Here is a 19633-nt window from a genome sequence, read left to right as displayed (position 1 = left end):
CGCTGTCTGTGGCAGGCGTCCTCCTAGCCCAGAGGCTGGCCCTGCTGTGGAAAGAGCCACTGTGTCCCCTGGCACGTGCCTTGTGCTTGGGCCATAACAGGCCACGTCCTCACAGTGTGGGTGTTCCAGGACAGCCCCTCTCCTGGTTACAGGAGGGAGACACAGTGGCTTTGGAACTTGGCCTGAGCCCCTCATCTCAGGGGCTGAGGCACCCCAGGCCTGAACCCTGCGGTGACACTCCAGGTCCTGGGTCCTGGGCATTGTGACCTCAGCTGTTCCACGCACAAAGAGGTGGTCATCTTGCCCTTGCCTTGGCCTGTATGTAAGTTGCATAGGACAGTGGCCTGGCCCGGGGCCGTTGTGGGGAGGCTGGGAAGTTGAAGAACACTCTGGCCTCCTCCATCATGTCGGCCAAGAGGGCAGAACCGAAGAAAACAAACCTGGTAAAGGAGAAACATCGTTGGAGCCTCTTTGGCTGCTACTGAAGAGGGATGGGGTGGGGGCGGGGCCAGAGAATGCTCCATCCGATCCTCAGCTTTTCTTTCTCAGTTCTGAGCGTAAAGTGGCCTCTCAGCCTGGAGTGGGTGTGGGTTAGTCCCTGGCCGCTGTGGGAAGGAAGAGGCCTCTGCCAACTCCTTCTGGGACGAGGAGCACTGCGGTCCCCCTCACCCTGCTACTCACAGTTCCATGACCCACCCCGGGTCTGCCCCAGGCCCCGTCTAGCTGGCAGGTCTGAGGCTCAATAACCTTATTAGACAAATATAGTTGTCCCGCCTCCATTTCACAGGGGAGGGCACGGAGGCTCAGAGAGACTAGATAACTTGCCCAAATCCACAGAGCTAGTGAAGAGGCTGGGATTAGAACGGGAGTCTGTCCATCCTCCGGCCCATGCTCCTCACCCAATCCCACGGCCCTCGCTCGCAGTTACTCTACAGTCTTCTCCCGCAGCCCCTCCGCAGCTCAAGGGCGGCCTGCAGGACGGGCAGGCATATGTTCTTAAGAAGAGGATGCCATGACAAGTTTTGAGTTGTCAGGAATCAGGACGGGGTGCTGGGCGGTCTGTGAGCTTGAGCACAAGCTCAGTTGGACAGGCAGGGTGGGCTGGGGAGGGGTCCTCTTGCAAGGGCCAGATGATATCCTCCCCAATCCTCCTCTTTCTGCAGAGCAAGAACTACAAGGCAGCTTGCCTGGAATTGAAGCCAGAGCCAACCAAATTAAGGAGCTTTTTTGAGGCCATGCCAGCAGCCAGGCCTGAGATCCGTGGAGAAGTGACCTGGAGTCAGGGGTCATTTGCTGTTTCTGGTGGCCAAGACCTGTCCCAGGTGCTGGGGGATACACTGAGAGAGAAGTTCTTTGCTGCCATGGAAGTTGACACTAGTAACAGATGCATAAATGAACAATTCAGCAGTGTTACCTGCTCTGCAGGGAATTAAGATGGGACATGTGACAGGGTGGCAGCTGCGGGTGGCTGGGAAAGGCCTTCCTTTGAGCTGAGAGTGGAAGGACGAGACACCAGCCGTGCAGAGACTGCAGGGAGCTTTCTAGGCAGAGGAGAGGGTGCACACAGAGGCCCAAGGTGGGAATGAGCTTGGTGAGGGACAGTGCTGAGGCCCAGGGACCCAGCGGGGAGTCGGAAACAAGCCCCAAGAGGAAGGAGAAGGATGGAGGAAACTTCCCACAGGTGAGGCCACCAGCTGTCCTCTCTGCCCTGGCCCTGCGGAGGAGCAGACACTCAGGGTGAGCTCTCCTGCCTCTGCAATCCCACCCACGTCTACAGCTTCCAATATTCTGTGCTTCTGTTTTCATCAACAGACATATGACTACAAAGGAGTTAAAAAACAAGGGCTGTTCACCAAAATAGGAGTGACACGGGAGCTGAAGGTAAGTGTGTGAACCCAGGCGGCTTATATAGATTCTCAACCATTTCTGAGTTAGTTTTCCCCAAGTCTTCAGTGTGTATTTCCTAGAAACAGGAACATTCTCTTACATAGCCACAGTATAATTATCAAATTCAGGGAACTAACATAGATACAGTACCAATCTGTGGCCTGAAATAATTCCAATTTCATCAATTGTCCCACTAATGTGCTTCATAACAAAACAAAAGCCTTTTCTGGTCCAGGAAAGAAGCCAGGATCACACATGGCCGCTAACTGCCACACCTCTCTACTCTCCTTGAATCTGGAGCAGTTCCTCAGGCTTTTTCTCTTTTGGGACATTGACATTTTTGAGGATTACAGGTCACTTATTTTGTAGAATGATTGAATTTGGGTTTGTCTGATACTCCCGTGGCCTCTCGGGGTGCCGGGTGGGAGGCACAGACACCCCGCTGTCCTCACAGCAGCTCCTCCCTCCCCCTAATGGAAGTGTCTGCTCCTCTCTGACAATGTCTGAGGACCTTTCCTTTCCTCCTGTCCACCGTTTCCCTTCTTCCACCCAAGACATTTCTTTACTCCTCCTCTTCCCCATTTTATTTCCTCAGAATGAAATCAGGGAGGTGAGGGAAGAGCTCCAGGAAAAAATGGAGGAGATAAAACAGGTAACAAGATGAGACTTTGCATAATATGGGGAAAAGTGTAGTTTCAAGAAAAATGTAGCTCTTAACCTTGAACAGTGAAGGAAATCAGGCATTGCATGGAAAAAGCAAGCAAACCAACTGGGTCCTAATGTCCTAATGCCTAGAGTGCTAAGTGTTGGGCAGCTGAGGATATTCATTTGGTTTGATGCCTAAAACCAAATTTGGAGGGACTCAGGACTCCCTGAGGCATCTCACTGGTGAGGCTGGGGTGATGTAACCTTAGGGATAAAGCTGAATGAGAGGGCCTGACTTGGAATTTGGGGCTATCTGGGACCAATTCCGTCCTCCCTAATCATTTCCCCTGCGTGAGCTACAGAGCAAGACCTCTCTTGTTTCTACACTACAGCTACCTGCAGCATACTCAGGAAAAAGGGATTAATCAAGCAGGAAGGTATAATTGGAGCTGTAGTCTGAGCACCACACACAAGCCATGCAGTAGCCAGATCTGGCTGAGCCAAGGCTGGTGGTGGTGGTGATACGATGGCACATGCACTCTGGTCCCTTCACAGACCCCTTGGGAAGAAAGTGGCTCCAACAGGCCATTATTAGTCATGTCAGAGAGGCAGCTGCTTTTGCTTAGATGCCCCAAAGACACCACCACTGACTTTAATAATGTGCTCTGTGCTTTGTCAAGCTGTGCCTTTCTTTTTCATTAGATAAAGGATATAATTGACAAGGATTTTGATAAACTTCATGAATTTGTGGAAATTATGAAGGTAAGCATTACTGAGCACCTTCCATGAGCCAGTACCATATTGGAAACTGTGGAAGAGATACCAGCCCCTGCCCTCCAGGTGCTTGTAATCTGGTAGTAGAACCAAACTCCACTGCATCAAAGAACTGCAAGCCAAATAATTGGCTGTTAGTTACTTAGGGATTTAGGGACATGAGGAATCAATGTGGGCTGGAGTAACCAGAGAAGTCTTTATAGAGAAGGTGAGTCTTAAGTTGAGCCTTGAAGGCTGCATTGGAAGCTTAATGCAAATCTAATCAAAAGCTCAATAAGATTCTTTTTAAACTAAAAAAATCACCAGGAGGATAATCTTGATTCTAGAACAGGGGTTCACAAACTTTGGTGTGTTTCAAAATCACCTGGAACACTAATAAAGAAAACAGCCCAGACTCATGTTCAGACGGTCTTGGGCCCTTGTATTTTAGACAAGTTCCCCAGGTGAAAGTTTGAGAGCTATTGACGCAGAAGCAAAAACAGGTAAAAGCAAATATCCACACATTTTCCAAGAGTTGTAAGGGGACACTAAGGTTATCAGATATTAAAATTCACGATCAAAACACAATTATCAAATTAGGATGATACAGCCCAAGGTTAAGCAGACGAATGAAATGGAACAGAGAAGCCTGTAACAGCCTCTCTGCCAGGGAAGTACTGAGAATTACTTGAGAGGATTTTAAAAATCCATTTACCTAGACCCCAGCCCAGGAGAACTGAATAAAAATCTCCAGGATGGGGCAGAGTTGCTTAAAACTCTGTAAGTGATTCTGATGCTTGGCCCTGGGTGAGAACCAAGTCCTAAAACCCTTCAGTTGTTGACCTTTGATTGTACATTAGAATTACCTGGGGAGCTTTGAGCCCCGCCCGCCCCCCCCCACCCCAGGATGTGCCCACTAACAATAAAATCAGAACCTCCTGGGATGAGGTCCAGGCACTGGTAGTTTTCAAAGTTTACCTGGTGATTCCAATGTATACACAATATTGAGAACCACAGCTCTGTAACATTTAAAATATTACAAATGTGATTTTGTAATGTCAGTGAGAAGAGCAGAATTATATAATAATATTAAGAACACTGCTTGACTACATGAGAAAAAATAATCCAGTTAACACTGTAAACTGAAATAGTCTTAGGAAGTGAATTTAAATAATAAAAACCAGTAAGAGGAAATTTTAAGTAAATATTTAACTGGATGTTCTAAATATAAATACAATAGAAGAAATTACAAAGGAAATATTGATATATTTAACTATATAAGATTTTTTAAAAGAATTATGACAGAAAAGCACCATTATACAGTTTGTGGAGAACAATTTTTCAAAAATATGATAAGCATAGACAAAAGGTTTTTATTCATAACATATAAACTCACACAAATCAATAAGAACCAAATAGGAAAATGGGAAAGCATGAACAGTCAATCCACAGAAGAGAATGTAACTAAAAATCAATAAACATATTAAAAAGGTTTTGCCTCATGAATAATCAAATGCTTGCAAATAAACAATAGATCATTTTTGCATTCAAATAAGCAAAATTTTAACTTATGACAATTATAGAGCAAGATAGATATGTTCTTATATTGCTGATCAGAGTGCAAATTTGTACAAAACTGGAACATTATTAGACAATAAGTATAAAAATATCAGCTTCTTAGTGTAACAATTTCACTTCTCAGAATTTAACTGATGACAATAATCAGAAATGCCACATGAGGATATATAAAAAGATGTTCTTTACAGGATTATTTACAGTAACAAAAATTTGGAAACAACTATAATTTTCAACAGTAGGGAAATAGCCAAATAAATTATGATATGTCTATAGAATGAAAATTAGGAATTATCAAAGACAACATTTAGAAAGAATGTTTATAATGAGAACTAGTAAAGCAAGATAGAAGTAAGATATACAGGATGATCTCACCTAGATTTTAAAAAAAGGTTAGTAAATATATATAGAAAAAAGACTGGAAAGAAATATACCCAAGGGACTAACAGCAGTTATTTCTGGTTGAGAAATTTCTTATTTTTGATATCCCTTTATATTGTCCAATTTTTCTACAAAGGGCATGCATTAATTATTTCCATATTAAAATGCACACACAGCGTTTTGTTGGTGGGTAGGCCCGGGAGTGGCAAGGCACAAGGGAGGCTATTTCGGGCAGGGGAACAGCTTGAGCACAGCAGGAAGCAGGAGGAACCTGTTGTGTATCAGGCCAGTGGGGAGATCCCTCACAAAGTGCAACCATGTGGGGAAACTGTGCGAAAGAAAATTGAATGGGCACAAAGGCATTGGGTAATGGAGGCTTTTGAAAGACATGTAGACAGGCTGGGACTTGGTGCTATAAGCAGCGAGAGGCCTCTGGGGATTGATTCTCAATCAAAGAGCATGCTGGGAGCAGCACTTGCGAAAGCTTAGCCTGGCAGGTGCTTGCAAGGTGGCCTGGTGGGGGATGGGGGAGCAGGTGGGATATCCGGCAGCAAGAGCACCAGACAGGAGCATGCATCCAGCTCAAGGTGAAGAGAGCTGGACCAGGTGCAGGAAAATGAAGAGTGAATCTCAAAGATGCATTGAAGGAAAAATACCAGTTCTTGGTGACTGATTCAATACAGAGAATGGAGTCTCCAGGGGCAGGCATCTGTGACGACACCAGAGTCTTAATCTGGATGACTAGAAGAAAGCGATGACATTGACAAGGATACTGAGGGAACAGAATTAATCTAGATGGGAAAAAAGATCAGTTTGGAACATGATGAGTTTGAAGTGTTGGTGAGACTTGTAAGAATACGGGATATTTAGACTCTGGTGTTTTGGACCTACAGGGCATAGACTTCAAGGATATTTTGATTCTATTTATAAATACAAATACATTATTCAAATTTTGTACTAACATTGAAAAATGCTTTTTAAGGAGGTGTTTTTCTGAAATAATTTCTATCCAGGCAGCATAATTCTTTGATCAATTTTCAATAGTAGATCAATTAAACTGTTAACAAATCTTTCATTTTTCATTAAAATTATTTTCATTGGAGTAAATTATTTTCATTTATATTTTATGATGATCAACCCAAACCTAACAAATATTGTCAATTAGAGCTTCTGCCATCATGGAATTTCTGTCATGTCCACTATTTCTCTCCAATTTTCCCAGGTCCAATTTTATAGATCTAAACTTTGCCAAGACTATTTTACTATTCTTTCTGTTCTTAGTAGAAAACAGATGTGACGTGTCACTTCAGCTGCTGTTAGTTGCATTTTGTGTTGACCATTTCTGCCAGGAATGAGGTAAAAGATGAAGCAAACACAAGTACACAGAATCTGGGTGCATGGCAGGGCTCAAAATATTAAAGTCAAAGTATCTTTGGGATCACATGATTTGTTTTCTTGATTCCATCATTTTATAAGCATCAAACCAAGGCAAATATTGGTTTCATCCAAAGTGTGAGACCAGGTATAGCCATTTGTGGCCTCGGACTCACGTGGAGACTTTAGAAAAGTCCCCTAATGACTCTGCCTGTGCTTTAGTCTTGTCACAGAGTGGGGAGGAGGACAGGTGGCACATGCCTTGGACACCCCATCTGCCACCTACCCAAGCCTAGTGAGGGCCCTTGAGGAAGAAAGATGCGGAGTGTTTGGCAGAAAGACTCGGGAGAAAGGGAGTTCAGAGCCCTTCAAAATAGAAATTCTAGTTTTGAATTTTCTCTTGAAGGAAATGCAGAAAGATATGGATGAGAAGATGGACGTTTTGATAAACATACAGAAGAACAACAAGCTGTAAGTGGAACCTGCACCAGTCTCTCCCTGCCCTTAAACAATCTCCTCCCATCACCCTGCTGACTGCTCTCAGGGATCCAAGGACAGAGACTCTTCCAGAGTTGTCTTGGCTCCTGTTGCCCCCATGGCTCACAGCCAAGGCTTCCACAGCCTCCCTTGCATTGGTTACCTCCTTGTTGTGTTGCAAATTGTCTCCCCAACTCTCCTCCCTGATACCCCATCCCCGTAGAAGAGGAACGAAGGAGCAGCAGGAACTTGGGCTCATAGGAAAGACTAACACAGACCCACAGCTCAGGCCCAAGAAAATGGATGTGGCTGATGGAGCACCCTCTGCTCTTCACAAGAAGACGATGGCATCACAAAAACCAGAGAAAGACCCACCGGATTCCCATCACCAATATAGGACCTGCTGCGTAAGTGTGTCCCTGCCCAAACCTAGCCCTGGTGCTACCTGACTTCCCCAGAGCTCGGCTGTGAAGGGACTGGCACCAGCCCCTGCTGCCGGCTGCCTCCCAGGCTGGAGCCCTCCCCTGCCCGCCTTGCCTTGCAGGCCCGTGGAGCTTCCTAAGCCCGGCCATGCAGGACTGGACCCTGCATGTGCCCGCTCCCAAGTGGCACTGCATTATTCTGTCCTTCCCTGTAGAAAGGTATGGTGAGGTCCCCAGCAGGCTGACCATCTTGGACCAGGGAAAAATGATCTTTCTTGTGCCGTTTCTGTCCTCTGCAGGAGAAATGTTTGTTGTGTGCCCTAAAGAACAACTACAATCAGGGGTAGGTAGATCAAGGTGTGACTCACCTCGATCGGGTATCTCATTATCCCAAAGGGAGTGTGCTCCAGCCGTGTTCACATCAAACCCTCCCGTGGTTGTGCAGGGAGTAGGGATTGTCAGCAGACACTGCCACCCGCACAACCACTCAGTCATAGAGGACGTGGCACCAGGAAGGATGACTTGGGTCACCCAGCCTCGAGGCTGCCACCCAGAGGCTCCTGCGGTGGGGAGGGTGCACCACCAGCCGCTGGCCTAACCTCCCTCAGGCTCCTGCCTTTGTCCCCCTCCAGCAGGAAACTTTCACACCAGGTCTGGGCACCATTTTCACCCTTGGCTTCTGGAGCTGCCTTCTGATTTATCTGTACCTCCGCCCGGGTGAGACGGAGCATGTGCTTCCAACCTAGCACAGCCGTGGAACCTGCCAGCAGCTCCAGTGCATGCTCTCCCCGCTCCTTGGGCTGCACAGTAAGGGCTTGTCGCCCTCTTAAATACCACCATGCCCCAGGTCTTCACCGGAGATTAAAAAATCATCATTTAACGCTAAAAGGGATGTCACTGTTTTGAATACTAGTCCCAAACTTGAGTGTGTGGAGTGTCACTTTTTTTTTCTAAATTAGCATATTTCAGACTCAAACCCCTCTTCCTGCTTCCTAATGGATTAGTGGAAAAGTCTATATTAGCCATCCTAGGGACCTCCCACCACCACCTTCTTCCATTCCACCTGGATCTTCAAAGGTCCCAGGTCAGAGCACGGGAAGGCCCTGATGATAGCAGGTGCCAGCCATGTGGTGTCAGGAAAGACCCCTGCACTGTGCTTGGGGCCTGGGCATCTTGGGTGATGCAGGGAGCCCCACCTCGGGTCTGGCCTGCACTTCTGCCCCTGAGGTCTTGTGCCCAGGCAGTACTCAGGGCCCTGCTGCTCATGGGAACTCAGTGCTCTCCTTGGGCTCTTGGGCTCCACCCTCCTCACCTCCTCGAGGGGCTCTTCTCCTTCCCTCCACCTCCAGTAGAGACACATCCCTTCAGGGCCTTGGCCTTTACATAGGCAGGGATGAGCCAGTGACCTCCAAAGCTCACACTGATCCACTCTATACCTGCCCCAAATTCCCAAACTGAGGGAAGATGAAGCTTGACCACTAGCTTGGAATGACAGTTAAAGCAAGATGGGCCCAGCACAGTGGCTCATGCCTGTAATCCTAGCACTCTGGGAGGCCGAGGCAGGAGGATCGCTTGGGCTCAGGAGTTCAAGACCAGCCTGAGCAAGAGTGAGACCCTGTCTCTACTAAAAAATAGAAAGAAATTAACTGGACAACTAAAAATATATAGAAAAAATTAGCTGGGTATGGTGGCGCATGCCTGTAGTCGCAGCTACTCGGGAGGCTGAGGCAGGAGGATCGCTTGAGCCCAGGAATTTGAGGTTGCTGTGAACTAGGCTGACACCACGGCACTCTAGCCTGGGCAACAGAGTGAGACTCTGTCTCAAAAAAAGCAGAGAAAATAGTATTTCAATAAACTATCCCACCATGGGAGTAATTCTTTGGCTTCTGTGTGAGGCAGGAGGACCTAACGGGATTCCATATTTTATTTCACACCAGTTCTTTCTTATTTCATCTCTTTGCTAAGTAGGCTGCTTCCACTTTTAGACAGGCTAATGAATAACTGGTGAAGTTCTAAATGGCTACATAGTAATGAGCAATGTATCTGGTACTTCAGATAAATGTTTTAAAAACAGAACCCAAAACACAACACAGGCCGTGTTCTCAAGGAGCTTACAGTTTTAAAGGAGAGATGGCACTCGTGCCTAATACAAATATGGACCATATGGAAATAAAGTACAATAATCGTAAACATGTGATGAAAGCAGAAATGGATCAGGAATGAGAAAAACGGGAGGTTGGATATAGCCCTGTATTAGTTCCCTATTACTGCTATAACAGATTACCACAAATTTAATGGCTTAACACAACACGAAATGGGTCCAAAATGGGTCTTACTGTGCTACAATCAGTGTTGGCACAGCTACATTCCTTCTCTAGGAGCTGGGGGAAAATCTTGCCTTTCCCAGCTTCTAGAAGCTGCCTGTTTCCTTGGCTCAGCCCCTCTTGTCTCCAAAGCCAGCAACACCTAGCCGAGTCTTTCTCAGGCCTCATCACTCTGAAACTGACTCTTCTGCCTCCTGCTTCCACTTTAAAGGACACTTGCGATTACATTGAGCCCGCCTGGGTAATAAAAAGAATAATCTTTTTATTTTAAGGTTAGCCTATTAGCGACCTTAATTCCCTCTTCATGCAACATAACATATTCACCGGTTCAGGGACTTAGAACATGGACAGCTCTGGGGGACATAATTCTGCCTACCACAAGGGACTCCCCACACCCTGTCCCTTGACTAGCAAACCTCCAAATACTTGAGAACGCTGCACTATTCAGGTCTGTGGTGTGGTGGTTTTAAAATAGGCCCACAAATTGATACTCCTATGATACTGTTTCCTTCAAGAGAAACCTAATTCCTCTCCCCTGGAGTGTGGGCTAGACAGAGTGACTTGCTTCTAATGAATAGAACATGCCACGAGTGATGTGTGTTACTTCTGAGACTAAGTCATAAAAGACAGGCTGGCTCCCATCTTGCTCTCTCGTGGACGTTCATTCCGGATGAAGCCAGGTACCAGCTGCCATGTTGTAAGGACACTCAAGCAGTCCTATGAGGAGGCCACAGGGCAAGGAGCCAAGGCCTCCTGGCAACAGCCATTTGAGTGAGCCATCTTAGAAGTGGATCCCCCATCCCCTGTTGAGCTTTCAGATGACAGCAGCCCTACCTGACATCTTGACTGTAACCTACTAAGAAGACCCTGAGCCAGAACCACTCAGTTAAGCTTCTCCCAAATTCCTGGCCTGCAGAAACTATGAAATAATAAATGCTTGTTGTTTTTAAGTTGCTAAGTTTTTGGAGGGGCATGGTGGCTCATGCCTGTAATCCTAGTACTCTGGAAGGCCAAGGTGGAAGGATCGCTTGAGATCACAAGTTCAAGACCAGCCTGAGTAAGAGTGAGACCCCCCATCTCTACTAAAAATAAAAAAAATTACTCAGGCGTGGTGGCGTGTGCCTGTAGTCCCAGCTCTCCTTGCTCATGTCTGGAAATACACATACGCAACTGTGCCTGTGCTCAGGTCAGCTGATGGGATGATGCCAGCTTTAAGGACTAAAGCAAGGTCATCAGGGAAAGAGAGCTGCTGGGGTCGGCAGAGGCACTGTCTTCTTGGTGCAAATGATGCTGCAGCTCTAATCAAGCTCTGAGGACTGGTGGTAGTGATCTCTGCTGTCCCCATCCTTTGACCTTTCCCAAGCTCCCCAGTGCCACAGTCCCACGTCACCCAAATCATGGGCAGCAGGACAGCTGCGTGTGTGGAGGGAACAGGCTTGCCTGGCTGTCAAACAGCTGTCGTGTATGTCCTTGGGGCAAGAGCTGACGCCAGTTGTTCCTGCTGATGCTGCACACGGGCCAGTTCTGCGGGTAGGCTTGTACTTTTCCTGTAGAGCTCAATGTCACCTCATCTGGAACAGAATGATACTTCTCCCAAGAATGCTATTCTTGTCATGTGTGCAGAGCCCCTTGGAGGGCATCTCTCCCACACAGGCCCCTCCTTCTTTGTGCTACGTGTCCCTGCCTTCCCAGACATAACCAGGACCCAGCTGACTAGACCCAGGTGTATATCCAGCCACCTCACCCAGGTGGGTTTCTCTCCCTGGGGATCTGGAATTGGAATTTGGTGAGGACTCAGCTGACACCCAGCACTGAGGACTTGGAATGAGGAGCTGGGTTGCTGTCTGACACCATTGGCCAAAGGCACAGAAAAAGCTGGTCTGTAGGAAAAGAAAACCAGTTAGCAGAGAGAGAGGACTGGATGGAGGAGCTGAGAGAAATAGAGATCCATGCAGCCCAGAGAAGGGGCTTCAAGAGCCACTTCCCAGGACCCAGGCCCTCCAAGTCTGGTGTTAGCTTCTGCCTTAGCTCTGTGAGATCCCCTTGGACTATATCACCCACTTCTGTTTAAGCAGAGCAAGTTTCTGTTACCAGCAAACAAGCCTTAACTAAGGCCACACAGTTAGAAGAAATCTTGGAGATTGTCTGATCCAGTCTCTTCAATTATAGGTGAGGATCCTGAGTCCAGAAAGGTACGGCAAGGTGTCCTCAGTCCCATCAGTTGTGGCAAGGCCAGGGCCATGACCCAGGTGCTCTGACTCCCGGCCCAGCACTTTGCTCCCTTCGCCCCATGGATCTCTGGGGCCGGTGGCACTTTTAGGGTACAGAGGTGAGGTGGGCAGAGCACAGTCAGCCGTGTGCCACAGGTGAGCCGCCTCTCTCTCTGGGACGACAGCACCTAATTAATAGGAGTGTTGTGAGAACTAAATGAGAGAGTGCATAGGGGACTTCAATTAAAAAAAACTACACACACAATCCGCAATGACAGCAATAACCATGAAGTCAGAATTGACTTTCCTCGGTTCGAAGCTTTCGGTGCACAGTTCCGGCTGCCTGACGCCTTGACTGGCTCTGGCCGTGGCCAGGCCTGTGAGGAAATGAGTTCTGATCTACTTTAAAAAGTAAACAGTTGACCTATAGCTGTTTTGTTTTCATTTCATACAACAAAATGCTCTGTTGGCATTAAAATTATATATTGTTGAAATATATTTAATGAAACACTAGATGTTAATGATAAAATATTAATTGAAAAATAGCAAATTGTAAAATACTATTAGAATATAATACTGTTATATTCGAGTACAATGTATTTTTGGTAAAAATATGTGTGTGTGTGTACACAAAGAGGCACACATGAACTAAAAAGACTTAGAATACACACAGAATCATAACAGTGATTTTCTCTGGGTAGTAGGATTATGATGAATTTTTCTGTCATTCTTTGAGCTTATCTATAATTTCTAATGTTTCTACAATAAGCACGTGTTACTTGTATAATAAAACACAATAACCTTTCTTTTTTTTTTTTTTTTTTTTGAGACAGAGTCTCACTTTGTTGCCCGGGCTAGAGTGAGTGCCGTGGCGTCAGCCTAGCTCACAGCAACCTCAAACTCCTGGGCTTAAGCGATCCTACTGCCTCAGCCTCCCGAGTAGCTGGGACTACAGGCATGTGCCACCATGCCCGGCTAATTTTTTCTATATATATTTTTAGTTGTCCAGATAATTTATTTCTATTTTTAGTAGAGACAGGGTCTCGCTCTTGCTCAGGCTGGTCTCGAACTCCTGACCTCGAGCGATCCACCCACCTCGGCCTCCCAGAGGGCTAGGATTACAGGCGGGAGCCACTGTGCCCGGCCATAATAACCTTTCTTTAAAGGAAGAGAAAGATGGTCGATCAGGAAGGATCCTTAAAGACAGAGGCAAAGTCATTTGAGATCTCCTAAAATCTTTCACATTTTCATTACCTACGCGTGACTCATGAAGCCGTGGCCTGTCCCAGTGTTCGTACAGGGGAAGGGGCTGACTTAACCATACTGAGTAAATTTAAAGGGACAACAGGAAGCAAAGTTAGAATAGTCTTCTGTTCACGGCCATGCATGATGCTCACTCAACATACAGTCTCCCAACACTTGCCCCAGTGCTTTCTGCCCCTCCTCTCTCCCCTGAGTTATTACAATGGCCTTCAAGGGTAGAATGAGTCTCCCCACAGGCTAATCTCAGCAAGCCCAAGTTGTCCTTTTAAAATGAAAGTTAGAACATGTCACTCTTAAGCTCAGAACTTTCCAGTGTCTTCCTATGTGTCTAGAGCAAAATGCAAAGTCACTGGCTTGCAAGACCCTATGGGATCAGCCCTGCTGCCTGCACCACCTCCAACAGCACTTCTTGTCACTCTCTGGGCTCCTGCCACACTGGTTTCATTGCTTTCCTTCACACATACCAGGTCCAGGCTTGCCTCAGGGCCTTTGCACTTACAGATGTTCCCTCCCTCTTCCTCATCTAGCCACAGCCAGCTCCCTCCCCTCAAAGTAACTTTCTCAGGGACACTTTCCCTGTCACTACACAGATAACAATACCCTGTCCCCAGCATTGCTTATCTGCCTTATTTTTCTCTCCCGCACACACACTTACCACCACCTTGCTACCATACGGTTTACTTACGTATTTCTTGTCTATCTTTTCCCACTAGAATGTAAGCTTCTTGAGAGTGGAGATTTTGTTTCTGTCACTGCTATATCCTAGGGCCCAGGACAGTGCTGGGCGCGTAGCAGGGAATCGATACATATGTGCTGAAAGGACACATGGACATCAGTGCGTTTGCCACACACCCCAGGCTGTGCGTGCTCCGTGCTAAGGGCTTCTCCTATGTTACTTGTCTCATTTTATTCTCATGGAAACCCTATGAAGTCACTGTGTCATTCTGTGAAGTCATTCGAACTGTCATTCTCCCCCGTTTTACACAGGATGAAACAGACTCAGAGAGAGAAGGTAATGAAAACAATCTGTCCAAGGTCACGGGATACATGGCAGAGTTGGAACTGGGACTGGCGTCCTGATTTCTCTTGCTGTGCAAGACGTTGGTCCCCTAACCAGCAGCATTGGAGTCACCTGGGAGCTTGCTGGTAATGCAGGGTTGGGCTGTGTCCCAGCCCTGCTGAATCAGAAGCTGCGTTTTAAGTAGACTACCCAGATGACTCCAGTACATGCCCAAGTGTGAGGACCGCTGCTCTAGGCTGTGTGCTGTGGTGTAGGAAAACGGGGATCTCACTCTGAACAAGGGGCTGCCCGCAGTCTGAGGGTCGTTTCCTGGCCGTTTGTCCCACTCCAGCAGCCGTCCACTGTCTGCTGTTGCAACCTGGAGCAAGGCTGAGAGGGGTCTGGCACAGACGGGGCAGCCTGTGGCTTCCCCCGGGGCCGGCTGGGGAGCGCAGGCAGAGAGCCGCAGTCTCAGGTGACCAGTGAAGGCTCAGCGTCAGTCCCATCGTGGACAGGGTTGTTGCTCTTCCTTGGAGAAAAGTCTCTCTGCTAACTTAGGGAACAGCCACGGTGCCTCTGAAAAGCATGTGAGGGAGCCCATTTGATGTCACAGATGCAGCACTTAGCCTGGAGTAGAAGCCATTTCTCTGACACTTCACACTGGGACCAGGGAGGCTGTTAAATAAAAACAAAACCTACTGTCGTTTGGGTTATTACTGCCTGGGAGCCCTCACTGACACTCATTTTTATCACCAGGATCCACCTTCAGACTTGGCATTCATGGGGCAGTGGGCCTGGAATGAAACCAGAAATCCTCACCTCCGGCCTTCCGCAAGCGCAGTGAGAACAAGGGTCCTAAGAGGCAGAGGCGGGTGGGAAGACGGCCAGCAGAGCGTGGGCAGGGCAGCCCCTGCCACTCAGCTCTACAGAGGGAAAAGCCGCCACGACACAAAAAAGGAAATCCCAGAAGGCTGGGAAGAGACTTTCATTCATCCCTTTATTTACTTAACCAGCGTTTGTTGAGCCCTTGCTAAGAGCCAGGCGCAGGGCTGGATGATTTGTTTTCCCCTCAAGTGATGCTTTGACTCTTGTGAGATTCCAAGGCTAGCCCCCCCAAAAAAGCCTTTTAAGCCATTCATATAGAGAAAATTGAACTAATAACACTATTTTCTGCTCTATGGCCAGAGAAAAGGAATAGCGGGAAGTAGAGTGCGGAGAAGAGGGAAGGAAGCGTGTGGAGAAAGGCAGGAGAGGCAAGAGGAAGAGGACCCTGGGAGAGGGAGAAAAGTGGGTATGTAAAATACTGAACCACAAAAGGCCTGGCTTTGGCATCCTCCATTCCCCTCTCTAGACGCCGACCTGGGTCTTATCTCTGCAGAGCTCAGGACTGCGGGGGTCACCCCAGGGCTCCTCTCCCACAACTCGGCCATCACCACTTCCTTCTCCATGCTCTGGCCGTGCTCCTGTGCCTGCAGCCGCCCTGCTCTGTTCAGTGTTGGTGGGAGCTGCAATTCATTAAACTGATCCCCCCTGTGTGTGACAGACCACCCCTCCCAGCAAGGTTTGCATCTTTTAAAGAGTATTCAAGTTAACCTCTAATTGATAAGCTCCGAAGCTGTGGGCTGGAGGAAAGTGACAGCTCCAGGCTGTTTGTGCTGGGGATGGTATTTTGGAAGCAAGACCTGAGCACCTGCGACTGGGCTGTCACACAGTCTCTCAAAGGAGCTGGCAGGAGCGTCTTCTGGGGGTGAGGGCCCGGTATGGAGACATCACTGGCAAGTAGGGGACTGCAGGTCACAGTAAGCCTCTCTAGCAGTTCTGAGTGTGTGTGACAGTGACTTCTGTGCAATTCTGTATGTGCCCTTGGATGAGGCCAGAGAGAAAAGGTCAGTTTAGGGGAAAGGATGGACTTCAGGGCTGGATGTCAGAAAACTGCTGAGCTGGGAGAAAGGGCCTCGCAGTGGCAGTGGCAGGCCCGACTCTCCAGGGGCCGCCTGGGAGCCTCCTCACCAGCACAGTGCTCCAGCATTTTGCCCCACAGAACAGATGGCTATGCTGCCGAACTGCCCACACAGCAGCTCCCTGCTGGTCAGGAGGTCTGCTCAGAAACCCTACCTCAGCAGCCCAACCGGGCTGAGGTCTGGCGGACGGGGTCTTTCCTAAAGAGCCTGCTGGTGGGAGGCGAGCAGGGAGGACAGTTGTGACAGCGCCAATGCAAAGGCAGTCTCCTTCCTTGCAGCCACCCCACCATGAGCTGGGTTCAACCCTGGCACTTCAGGCTGCAGTTGTCCATTCAGAGGAATCTTAGTCTCGGCGCACATGGCTTCCCGGCCTCCCAGAGGGTCTCAGTCGAGAAGCTCACCTGCTCGTGGGTTTTTTGAAAAGTTCTGCTGGCTCTGCAGGAAGTGGGGCAAGGAGGGAGGAAACCTGTGTGCCCACCAGGACTTGGTAGGACAACAGGAAAATCTGGGCACTTGTCATGCAGAATTTAAAGCTGAGATTACCTTGCTGCCTTGGTTGCTTAAGCCCTGTCCACCACAGGAAGCATTGCCCAGTGCCACCTCTCAAAGTCCCAGACAGCAAAACTAATTTATAGTGACAAAAGTCAAAATTGTGGTTACCTTTAGGGTGGGGGGATGACAGGGAGGATTCTAGAGTGCTGGTATGCTAGTCTTGATCCAGGAAGTGGGGATACGGGTGTGTGCTGGGTGTAAAACTTCATCCAACTGAACATGTAAAACGGTGCAGTTGCTTTGGAAAATGGTTTGGCAGTTCCTCAAAAATTTAACACAGTGACCATAGGGCCAAGCAACTCTACTCCTAGGTAAATAGTCAAAAGAACTGAAAACATAGGTCCACACAAAAACGTGTGCATGAATGTTTACAGCAGCATTATTGTAATAGCTAAAAGATGGAAACAGCCCAGATGTCCATCAGCTGATGAAGGATGGTTAAACAAAGTGTGGCATGGCCATGCAACGGAATACCAGCCACCCATGAAAAGAAATGGAGCACCAATATGTGCTACAACGTGCATAGATCTTGAAACATTGTGCTGAATGAAAGGAGCCGGTCACAAAAGCCCACATATTGTATGATTTCGTTTATATGAAAAGTCCAGAATAGGCAAATCCACAGAAATAGAAAGTAGACTACTGACTGCCAAGGGAGGAGGGGAAATGGGGAATGACTGTGAAGGGATATGGAATTTCTTTTGGGGGGTAATGAAATATTCTGGAATTAGTGCTGTTGGTTGTACAACTCTGTGAATATGCTAAAGAAAACAATTATATGCTTCAGAAGGAGGAATTTTATGGTATGTGAATCATATCTCAAAAAAAAATCATCAAGCTGTACATACACTTATGATTTGTGCCATTTGCTTTATGTAGGTTATAACCAAATAATAATTTTTTAAAGTTTACTTTAAAAGTGAAAATGCCACTACTCTGTTGCTCTGGCTCCTGATGTTAAAAAAAAAGGAAAATTTCCCAGTTACTGTCCCAGCAAAAGTGGCATCTCCTCTGTGAAGCCTCCCTCACCCCCTGCTCTGAACTCCTTTAGCATTTAAGGTCCACACCTGCCTTCCTACTCATTGCCTGTAGAGCCCTGCCACTCAGATTGTGCCCCGAGGGCCAGCATCACGGGCATCACTTGGGAGTTTGTTAGATGTGCAGCCTCTTGGGGCCCCCAGGCCTGCTGAATCAGACTCTGCATTTTAACAAGATCCCAGGTGTTTCAGATGCACATCAAAGGTTGAGAAGCACCACACAGAAGAGATTCTAAGCTCCTTAAGATGGTCATTTTCCTGCTTTGTATGTGCTCATAAGCATTTGTTGATTCAGTGCTCACACATGTCCATCCTGTGAGAATGCTGGGTGGTCCTAGAACTAAAGCCAGTATCTATTCTGACTTTCAGACCAGGACAGAGAGACTAAAATTTGAGGACACTTTGTTCAGATAAAAGAATAGGTAAACCCCTGACACCTGAGTGAAGTCTCCAAATACCATTTCCCATTAAAGGGAATTAGAGCTCCTTGGAGAGATGAATGATTCTAGGTATGGGAAGGAAATGTACAAGATGAAACTTGCACAAAATGTGCAAGACTTACTGGGTCATGTGTAAAGGATTCAGGAGCCAACTACAAGAGAGTCTCACTGGCCAAAATGGGGCCATTTGAGCAATAATGCAACAAATTGAACCACATCAAATATGTTAAAACCCATGCATTCATAATAATACTAAAAACAAAACAACATTCTAATTTTTTACTGTTGGAGGATGCTAGGAAAGCAATTCATTATTTTGAAAGTGATAAATAAAGGTGGGAAATGAAACAATTATCCTGACATCAAATAGTAGATAAATAGTGATATCTGATTCTATCATTCCTCCTTCATTTATAAGCTGGAATATGTCTATGAATGAGGAAAAATAGAATCAGATATCACTATTTCAAAATGTCTAATGAACCAAAAGTTTCAAGCAGCGATCATTGGTAGCATCTAATATCACAGAAAGCACCAGACATTCTATGCTTCCTGTTTGAAGAATATCCTACCTATCACTAAAATCAAACTTGAATCTCATTAAGCTCTAGATCCAAGTACCAACTTATAGGAAAGGAAGGGACAGAGAGCATGTTAAACCTCACCATACAGAGGTCATCTGCAAAATCTAGACTGTGGACAAAGCTACAGAATAAACAACTCAGTGTCTGCAACAAATAAATTGCTAGAATAAAAGATAGAGGGGTAACCCACAGATTAAAACAGACTAAAAAGTTATATCTACCAGTTTCAACATCTGAATCTCATTTGGACCCTGATTATAATTCTTTTAAAAAATTCATTTATGACAATTTTGAGACAATTGGGAAATTTGAATACTAGGAATTATTGTTAATTTGGTTTTTATTTCAAAATATTAATTAAGGGAGTACAAGTGTTTTTGTTACATGGATAGCTGGATAATGCTTAAGTCAGGGCTTTTGGTGTGCCCATCACCAGAATAGTGTTCATCATACCTGTTAATTTGTTTCGATGTGTAAAAGAATCATGGTTATGATACAAAAGGAGTTCTTTCTGAGTGATTTACTAAAACATTTACAGATAAAATAGTATGATATATTGGATTTGATTCAAAATAATACAAGATGGAGTAAATTCATAGATGTGGGGTAGGGCTGGTTTGGCCGTTGTTGGGGCTGGAGGGTGGGGAGGTGTGTGGTGGTTCACGATACTATTCTGTCTACTTTTGTGTATGTTCAAAAGTTTCTAAAGTTCATAAAGTTAAACAAAGATGTACATATATAACAAAAA

General features: G+C 46.6%; 1 protein-coding gene across 1 annotated transcript; it reads left to right on the top strand.

The window, feature by feature from the left end:
- The first annotated feature begins 340 nt into the window (after window positions 1–340).
- TEX35 (testis expressed 35) lies at window positions 341–8972 on the top strand. Its single transcript, XM_045546398.1, has 9 exons — window positions 341–443; window positions 1164–1212; window positions 1811–1881; window positions 2483–2539; window positions 3235–3294; window positions 7022–7086; window positions 7307–7499; window positions 7814–7857; window positions 8867–8972. The coding sequence occupies exons 1-9, from the start codon at window positions 405–407 to the stop codon at window positions 8970–8972; spliced, it is 684 nt and encodes a 227-aa protein (XP_045402354.1). The 5' UTR covers window positions 341–404.
- Window positions 8973–19633: the final 10661 nt, after the last annotated feature.

This window comes from Lemur catta, chromosome 3 (assembly GCF_020740605.2).
Source record: "Lemur catta isolate mLemCat1 chromosome 3, mLemCat1.pri, whole genome shotgun sequence".
Classification (NCBI taxonomy): domain Eukaryota; kingdom Metazoa; phylum Chordata; class Mammalia; order Primates; family Lemuridae; genus Lemur; species Lemur catta.
The sequence above is the reverse complement of the archived record's forward strand: the minus strand, read 5'-3'. Positions and strand labels throughout refer to the sequence as shown.